Source organism: Musa acuminata, unplaced genomic scaffold (genome assembly GCF_036884655.1).
Source record: "Musa acuminata AAA Group cultivar baxijiao unplaced genomic scaffold, Cavendish_Baxijiao_AAA HiC_scaffold_871, whole genome shotgun sequence".
NCBI lineage: Eukaryota > Viridiplantae > Streptophyta > Magnoliopsida > Zingiberales > Musaceae > Musa > Musa acuminata.
The window spans coordinates 20,001-29,334 of NW_027021094.1; the positions used below are offsets into that span (position 1 = coordinate 20,001).

General features: G+C 34.8%; 1 protein-coding gene, 3 non-coding genes and 1 pseudogene across 4 annotated transcripts in view; 2 read left to right on the top strand and 3 right to left on the bottom strand.

The window, feature by feature from the left end:
* Nucleotides 1-40, top strand: part of TRNAS-GGA (transfer RNA serine (anticodon GGA)) — an 87-nt gene extending 47 nt beyond the window's left edge. The window contains exon 1 of the tRNA in view: nucleotides 1-40. This exon is cut by the window's left edge and continues 47 nt beyond it. This is a non-coding gene — a tRNA (tRNA-Ser).
* A 1,237-nt stretch (nucleotides 41-1,277) lies between these two features.
* On the bottom strand, nucleotides 1,278-1,350 carry TRNAT-UGU (transfer RNA threonine (anticodon UGU)). The gene has a single exon. It is a non-coding gene; the product is annotated as a tRNA-Thr (tRNA).
* Nucleotides 1,351-1,912: 562 nt separating this feature from the next.
* On the bottom strand, nucleotides 1,913-6,036 carry LOC135664683 (NAD(P)H-quinone oxidoreductase subunit K, chloroplastic-like). The gene has a single exon (XM_065177034.1). It carries the CDS (start codon nucleotides 5,365-5,367, stop codon nucleotides 4,504-4,506), a length of 864 nt encoding a protein of 287 aa, XP_065033106.1. The 5' UTR covers nucleotides 5,368-6,036; the 3' UTR covers nucleotides 1,913-4,503.
* Nucleotides 3,013-3,085, top strand: TRNAF-GAA (transfer RNA phenylalanine (anticodon GAA)). Its single transcript has one exon. It is a non-coding gene; the product is annotated as a tRNA-Phe (tRNA).
* A 1,006-nt stretch (nucleotides 6,037-7,042) lies between the features above and the next one.
* On the bottom strand, nucleotides 7,043-9,320 carry LOC135664684 (ATP synthase subunit beta, chloroplastic-like; annotated as a pseudogene).
* Nucleotides 9,321-9,334: the final 14 nt, after the last annotated feature.

Genomic DNA, 9,334 nt, shown 5'->3' on the forward strand with positions numbered 1-9,334 from the left:
AGGCTTTTGTTTACCGAGGGTTCGAATCCCTCTCTTTCCGTTTCTCTTAATTCACCAACGTTACTGAACACAATATATCAAATCAAATAACAATTGATACCATCATCCCAACAAGAGGACCTGACCTTTTTTTGATAGAAATTCTCTATTCCTAATTACATTACTGTGGTACGTAAAATACAAATATCGGAAAAAGAAAGAGCAAAAAAATCTTACTGCTGATCCATTTGTGATACGTGAATGAGAAAAATGCGGATCAAGGCCCTTAGATCTATTTATTTTATTTCGGCGAAAAGAGACAAAATTCTCTGAAACTTTCTTTGTTATTTTCGTTAGGTTCAAGTCTGACGGGAATAATATTCTACGACTAACAACTCATTTATTTTCAAATCGATCCATTTACTATCTATTATTTGATTTACTACTCCTTTATATTGGAATGAGTCAAAAGTCAAATGTTTTGGCAATTCCTCGGGGGGGGATAAGGCAATATAATTTTGAATCAGAGCTTTCGATCTTTGTTTATCCTTCGTAGTAATAATATCTCTGGGTTTACAACGATAACTTGGTATATCCACTATACGACCATTAACTAAAATATGTCTATGGTTAACTAATTGCCTGGCTCCAGGAATGGTCGAAGCCATACCCAATCGGAAAAGGATGTTATCCAAACGCATCTCAAGTAATTGTAGTAAAACCTGACCTGTTGACCCTTTAGCTTTTCCAGCGATATGCACATATCTAAGTAATTGTCGCTCTGTCAGACCATAATGAAAACGCAATTTCTGTTTTTCTTCTAGACGAATACGATACTGCGATCTTTTCCCAGAACGCAATTGGTTTTTAAGATCACTTCCGGATCTAGGTCTTTTACTAGTTAGTCCTGGTAAAGCCCCCAGACGGCGTATTTTTTTGAAACGAGGTCCTCGGTAACGAGACATAAAGACTCCTTTTTAATTTTATGGATTTTATTGAAATTTCATTTTTTCAGAATAAAAAAATGAAAACTGAACTATAAATTAAGACTGAACTAAGGGATAAACAAAGCAAAGCTAAATTTACCGAAATACTACAAAGTAGAATAAAATAAATTGTATCAATATCCGGATTTTTTGTATATATAGGAAGTTGCAGCTCCGTTTTATGATTTGTTCGGTAGAGAGAGATCTAATTGTTCCAATACATTTTTTGGTCATGGTTGCAAGTTACCACGACATAACATATGGGAAAAGGAGGAGAGAGATTATCAATCACGGAAAAATCGATAGAGAAAAAGCCGGCTATCGGAGTCGAACCGATGACCATCGCATTACAAATGCGATGCTCTAACCTCTGAGCTAAGCGGGCTCACATAACATAACAGAAATAGTATATAGAAATTGAGGAAACTACCGGATTTTAGCTATTAGCTGATCTTATCTATTAGCTATTCGTTTAATATTAACTATGAACTATAACTATATAACTATACTATAACTATATAACTATATAGTATAGTATAGTTCTATATAGTTATATAGTATACTTCTAAACTATATACTATAACTAACTATAATAATAATTCTGACTATTCTTCTGACTATTCTAACTATATCTAACTATAATATACAACATAATGTATTTATTTATATATTTATATTTTATATATTTATATTATGTTAATTATAGCTATAGCGAATCGGTCCTAAGATAAAAAAAAAGATAAGGATAAAGATACAATCTAAATGAAAATGAGACATTCCTCTGGTTTGATTCGGAAAAGGAGGAGATAGGACAAAAAAAAAGAAGAATGAATATCGACCGTTCCACTATTCCAAATCGCACTGTAAAAATGAAAGGGAGGGAGAAACATATATATGTTGGATATATCTATCCATATTGAATTGCGGATACATCAATGATAGAATCATTTCTGATTGAAACAAGGTTCATTCAATATAAATGAACTGATGGGGGATAGCCAAAAAAATCAAACAGCAGCATACACTTTTTCAATATAGAAATCATTATCTAACGAATTCAACGGGTCCAAACAAACAAAATAAATGAAAAGGATAGTTGGAATTCCAACTAGGTCTTGGTATCAAAGGGGATATGGCGAAATCGGTAGACGCTACGGACTTGATTGGATTGAGCCTTAGTATGGAAACCTGCTAAGTGGTAACTTCCAAATTCAGAGAAACCCTGGAATTAAAAATGGGCAATCCTGAGCCAAATCCTTATTTTGAGAAAACAAAGGTTTATAAAACTAGAATTTAAAAGGATAGGTGCAGAGACTCAATGGAAGCTGTTCTAACGAATGGAGTTGACTACGTTTTGTTGGTAGCAGGAATCCGTCTATAAAAATTACAGAAAAGATGGTCCTATATACCTAATACGTATGTATACATACTGCCATATCAAACGATTAATCATGACCCGAATCTATTATATTATAATTATATATAATTATAATATGAAAAATTCAGAGTTATTATGAATCCATTTCAATGGAAGTTGAAGGAAGAATCGAATATTCAATTATGAAATCATTCATTCCAGAGTTTGATAGATCTTTTGAAAAACTGATTAATCGGACGAGAATAAAGAGAGAGTCCCATTCTACATGTCAATACCGACAACAATGAAATTTATAGTAAGAGGAAAATCCGTCGACTTTTTAAATCGTGAGGGTTCAAGTCCCTCTATCCCCAATAAAAAGCCTATTTTACTTCCTAAGTATTTATCCTCTTCTTTTTTTTCATCAGTGGTTCAGTTCAAACAAAATTCACTATCTTTCTCATTCACTCTACTCTTTCACAAACGGATCCGAACTAAAATCCTTGGATCTTATCCCAATTTGGATAGAACCTGTACAAATGAACATATATGGGCAAAGAATCTCTATTATTGAATCATTCACAGTCCATATCATTATCCTTACACTTACTTGTCAAATTTTTTACTACTTTTTAGTCCCTTTAATTAACATAGACACAAGTACTCTACTAGGATGATGCACGGGAAATGGTCGGGATAGCTCAGTTGGTAGAGCAGAGGACTGAAAATCCTCGTGTCACCAGTTCAAATCTGGTTCCTGACACGTAAATAATGTATCGGATAGATATTCATACAAATTAATCGAGATAGATCGGGCGTTAATAGTCTAGAGCATGATACGTATTTACTCATCTAGATGTTACATATTTACTCATCTATTACATATATTTACTCATCTATTACATATTTACTCATCTAGATATATATATATATATATACCTCCCCTTGGGGGGATTGGTTACATATTTACTCATCTAGATGTATATATATATATACCTCCCCTTGGGGGGATTGGTAAAAAATATATGTATGGATGGTTATGGTAAAGAACAAAGTGAGATTATGCTCCCGTCTCTTTTTTCTTTCTTGTTTCTTCATACTGTGCTTTCTCTCATTCAAAAAGAATATTAAGTCTTCATCTATATTCAAAATAAAAATAAATAAGTAAAAGTAAAAAAAAACTTAAAAGTCGAGAGGAGTTAAAAGATAGCAATAGACAGAATGCACTTCAGACACAGTACAAATAAAATCCAATCCCTTTTCATTTCTTCATTTCATATTTTTGACATTTATTCCATTTCTTCACTCTTGCTTACGTTACTTTCCGAGGTCCATCTACATCTAAGTAAGTTATGTGCGCGGTACAAAGTTCATAGTGCAGAACTCTTTTGATTCATCCCATTGTTTCTGCTCATACGAAATGGATATGATCTATTCCAAATTTTGGAATATAAATGAAGTTTTTTTTAGGTTATCCATAATACGAATTAAAGTCCGGTTACTTTCTTTCATCTAGAACGGAACGTAAAAATATTCCTTCACTTGAAAGAAATCTGGAATCGTGTCATAGTCGTATTAAGTAAACATTAATTTCTTATCATTTAATGAGCATCTTGTATTTCATAGAAATTGGGGGTAATATAGTCCTTACGTAGGGGCCAACCTATCCAACTTTCCGGCATCAAAATACGTTTAAGGCGTGGATGATTATCATAAGAGATTCCCAACATATCATAAGATTCGCGTTCTTGAAAATCAGCACTTCTCCAAATCCAGAAAACAGACGGGATTCTAGGATTATTCCTTGGGGCAAATACTTTTATGCATACCTCTTCTGGTTTAGCTATACCATACTGTATTCTCGTAAGATGATACACACTGGCTAAAAATCCGCCTGGTGCTACATCATAGGCACACTGGGAGCGTAAATAATTGTAACCATATACATATGAAATGACAGCAATGGAATCCCAATCCTCGGTTTTTATTTGTAAAGTTTCTATTCCTCGGCAATCAAAGCCCAAAGATCTATGAACTAAATCATGGTTGACTAACCAATCAGATAAACGATCCTGCTGCATCTTCTTGATCTCTCCCACATTTGTATTTGTATGAGTATTTCAATTTACAATGAAATTTTTAAAGATTGACCCTTTCTTTCTTATTCTGCACAAAAGAACCTTACCTTGTCTGATTCACTAATTCATGGGGAGATACTGAACTTTTGGATTTGAAAAATGTTTCAGAAGGTATCTCTGAAGTAGATGGTGATTGATAGAGCAATTCTTGATCATAATTTCCAGTATGAGTACTGCGTCTAACACAAAACTTGTGATTGGTAGTAAAACATCGATTTTCCTGTTGAGACACAGTTCTATCTTCAAAGATTTCTCGAGATATTTTCTTACGAAGTTTCGTTATAGCATCTATAACCGCCTCTGGTTTAGGTGGGCAGCCCGGCAAATAGACATCGACAGGAATTAGCTTATCGACTCCACGAACAGTACTATAAGAATCAGTACTGAACATCCCTCCTGTAATAGTACAAGCTCCCATAGCAATGACATATTTTGGTTCAGGCATTTGCTCATATAATCTTACTAAAGAAGGAGCCATTTTCATTGTTACTGTGCCGGCTGTTAAAATTAGGTCTGCTTGTCTAGGACTCGATCTTGGTACCAATCCATAACGATCAAAGTCGAATCGCGAGCCTATTAATGAAGCAAATTCAATGAAACAACAACTGGTACCGTATAGAAGCGGCCATAAACTGGAAAGTCTTGACCAATTCGAAAGATCATTCAATGTAGTTGAAATAACTGAATTGGTAATTGTTTTGTCAACTAAGGGAAACTCAATCAAATTCATAACTGTCTCAATGTAATCTTTTCCTTCATTTTTATTTTGATTGTCTGAATATTCAGTTAAGACCATTCCAATGCTCCTTTTCGCCATGCATAAACTGAACCAACAATTGGGATAAGCACAAAAATTAAAGCTTCGATAAATACAGATACACCCAATACATCGAAACTCATTGCCCATGGATAAAGAAAGACCGTTTCAACATCAAAAACAACAAAAACTAGAGCAAACATGTAATAGCGGATTCGAAATTGTAACCAAGCATCCCCAATGGGTTCTATACCCGATTCATAACTAGAGAGCTTCTCTGGTCCTTCACTAACCGGGGCTAAAACTCCGGAAATTACAAATGCCAAGATAGGAATAACGCTTGATATTATTAGAAATGCCCAGAAAATATCATATTCGTGAAGCAGAAACATAAATGTACTCCTATTAATGTGGAATATGCTGAATTATTCGATTCGAATCGGAATTGTCAATTCATCCATAACTTCTTATCTTAGGCGAAACAAGAATTGATTTTGATCAAATCAAACTGCATAGTTTAGAGTTTGTTTGCTGTGGGGCATGTTTTGTTTAAAGATTCATCTAATGGAATCCCACTTACATTTTGGATTTCGATTCTATTTAGATATGGTGTAGACATAGGATGCTCTTACACAAACAAAACTCTCTCACTTTGTCTTGGGTTCTCTATCCTCTAGAAAAAGGTAATAAAATACTAAAATATCCTATGCCTATAACTATTCCTATGCCTATAACTATAATAAATATCAATACCCTATAATATAGTAAAGTAAATATCCTATAATTAAATACTATGAATACTATATTCATTAGAATACTATGTTGATTATATATAATCAACATAATGAAATAATAATAATTTCATTTCCTTTTTTTAAAACTTAAATTTTTCAATAGTCATATGGGGTAAAATGTCTAGGGATTTCTAGCATATTCTATATTATTCGAAGTATTCCTTTTTCATTAAAATCTGGGTATAGGATCATTGCTTCTATTGATTTGATACGAATATGAATACATAATCTAATGCATCGAATGATTTTTTATCTTTTTCTTGTCCTAGATTTCATTTCTATTTTTCTTAATTGATTCAATCCGTTGAATTGAGAGGTGACATATAACAACTTATATCTTTCTATACAAAAAATTGGAAACTTGGAACCTGTACTATCCCACCTCCTCAGAAATAAATAAGAAGAATCGAGTTATTTCATTAGAGTTAGAATGAAAGATTCATTCTATTTCGGACCAATCTCTAATACTAAACAAAGATTACGATTTGGAATGAACCAAAATACTTGTTTGTTTTGTTACGGCAATAACGCTTAATAATATAATGGTAAGACCAAGCAATGGGTTAGATTTCGCTACAAGAAAAAGGTTTTACAGCAAACCTATACTAGACAATGAAACATAGCAAAGAGTGGAGTAGTATAATCGACGGAATCATAAATGATTTACATAACATTTTCAAATAGAAAGAATCACACATTATCGAATGATTCGACGGACCAAATCAAATCCACAAACCCACTCAACTCATAGAATATAGAAGAAGAAACGTTAATATATTTAGGCCCAATTCGTTATCTCTCCATTATCTCTGAATCAATCAATAAGGTTGCTCTTGTTCTGCCAAAAAACGATTAGTGATTAGTTAGGGGGATTCTCCAAATACAAGACAAGACCCAAGACCAAGAAAGAATAGGTCCTAGACCATGTGACTTAGGATTAGACTTGGTTGGTCCCATAGAAATGAAAACCATACTAAACTATATACTAAACACTAAACTATATACTAAACAAAAATATAATATATTAGGATTAGGGCTATACGGACTCGAACCGTAGACCTTCTCGGTAAAACAGATCAAACTGATTATTATCGAAATGATTCGAACTGTTTCAAAGACCCAACATGCATTTTGTTGCATTGGGCTCTTTCATCAACTGATGTAAAGATCAGTTAGTCCACCATATTTTTTCTTTAGAGGAAGATAATGAGATGGTTCCATGTGCTCTGATTTATTATTTGTATTCTGATCTAGGAGCAATACCAAAGTGTTTCAAAGAAGGGTTATCTTGACTTAGGTCTGCCTTCGGCCTAGATCAACCTAAGTTAAATGGAATCTCTATCGCTCCGCTGCAACAGTCGAATATGAGACTTCATACACCTTAAAGTTCATAGGACGAAAAGAGGTTATTTTGAGGCCCTTATACTCATTATGCCTAGCATTGAATGGGCTGGGTATTTACCTTATCAACTATCAAATCAATGGCGGGTTCTATTTGATTTGGCAACTGAATTCGCGCCTGAATCGGACCGAACCAAATATTTGTCAGGCTATTGTTCTCTTGTTCCCTCGAACCTATGGAGTAAGACATCGATTTCTCAATACGATCAATTATGTTCATTGCATAATAGGCTCCTTGAAAAGCATTGGCGCGCGTGTAAACGAGGTGCTCTACCAACTGAGCTATAGCCCTTGTCATAGACATCTTAACATATAGATAATTTCTTGTCAAGATGGATATTCCATAATCCACATCATAGCTCTCTGATCTATTTATTTTATTTACGCTTAACAGAACAGATTTATTTACGCTTAACAGAACAGATTAGTATTGCTTAGAAATAATATTCCACCTATAATCCCCGAAGTGATGGGTTCTTTTTGTGGTGATAAATGACCTACTTAACTCAGTGGTTAGAGTATTGCTTTCATACGGCGGGAGTCATTGGTTCAAATCCAATAGTAGGTAGAACTTATTAGATACCGGAGTCGATGAAATGATATCTAATAAGTTTTTCTACCCCATCTTCTTTTTTTGTTTTATCAGATTAGACTTGATTGTGTTCAATTGGCAGAATCAACATGTGGTGTATAATAAAGAACTTTTTAAAAACTTCTCTTTATTATTTTGATGTATTGACTTGACTAGTAGGAAATAACATTGACAGCCTCTACTCGTGTCCTAGCTCGTCTGAGAGCTAGATTCGCTTCAATTGCTTGTCTCTTACCCTCAGCTCTACTCAAGTTAGCTTCAGCTATTTCAAGAGCTTGTTGAGCTTCTTGCGGATCAATGTCAGTACTTATTTCCGCATCATTTCCTAAAATGGTGATTTCATTATTACCTATTCTAGCGAAACCACCCATCAGAGCCACCGTTAACCATTGGTCGTTGTTGAGGCGTATTCTCAAAAGACCTATATCTACAGCCGTGGCAATAGGGGCGTGGTTTGGTAATACGCCAATTTGGCCACTATTAGTAGATAAAATTATTTCTTCACTTCTGAGTCCCAAATAATTCGATTAGGAGTCAGTACACAAAGATTTAAGGTCATTTCTTCAATTTGCTCTCCTCTTCTAAGTTCATAGCTTTCGCGGTAGCTTCATCGATGTTACCTACTAAATAAAAGGCCTGCTCGGGAAGACTGTCTAATTCTCCGGAAAGGATCAGTTGAAACCCCTAATTGTTTCTGCAAGACCAACATATTTTCCTGGAGAACCAGTAAATACTTCTGCCACGAAGAAGGGTTGTGATAAGAAACGCTCGATTTTTCGTGCTCTTGCTACAGTTAAACGATCTTCTTCGGATAATTCGTCCAACCCAAGAATAGCTATAATGTCCTGAAGTTCTTTGTAACGTTGTGAAGTTTGCTTAACTCTTTGCGCAGTTTCATAATGTTCCTCGCCAACGATCCGAGGTTGTAACATAGTTGACGTTGAATCTAAAGGATCCACTGCTGGATAAATACCTTTGGCAGCTAATCCTCTCGATAATACGGTAGTAGCATCTAAATGTGCAAATGTCGTGGCAGGAGCAGGGTCGGTCAAATCGTCCGCAGGTACATAAACGGCTTGGATCGAAGTTATAGATCCCTCTTTGGTAGAAGTAATTCTTTCTTGCAAAGAACCCATTTCTGTACTAAGGGTAGGTTGATAACCCACTGCAGAAGGCATTCTCCCCAATAAGGCGGATACTTCTGATCCTGCTTGGACGAAACGAAAGATATTGTCGATGAATAGAAGTACGTCTTGTTCATTAACATCCCGGAAATATTCCGCCATAGTTAGGGCAGTCAAACCAACTCTCATACGAGCTCCGGCGGTTC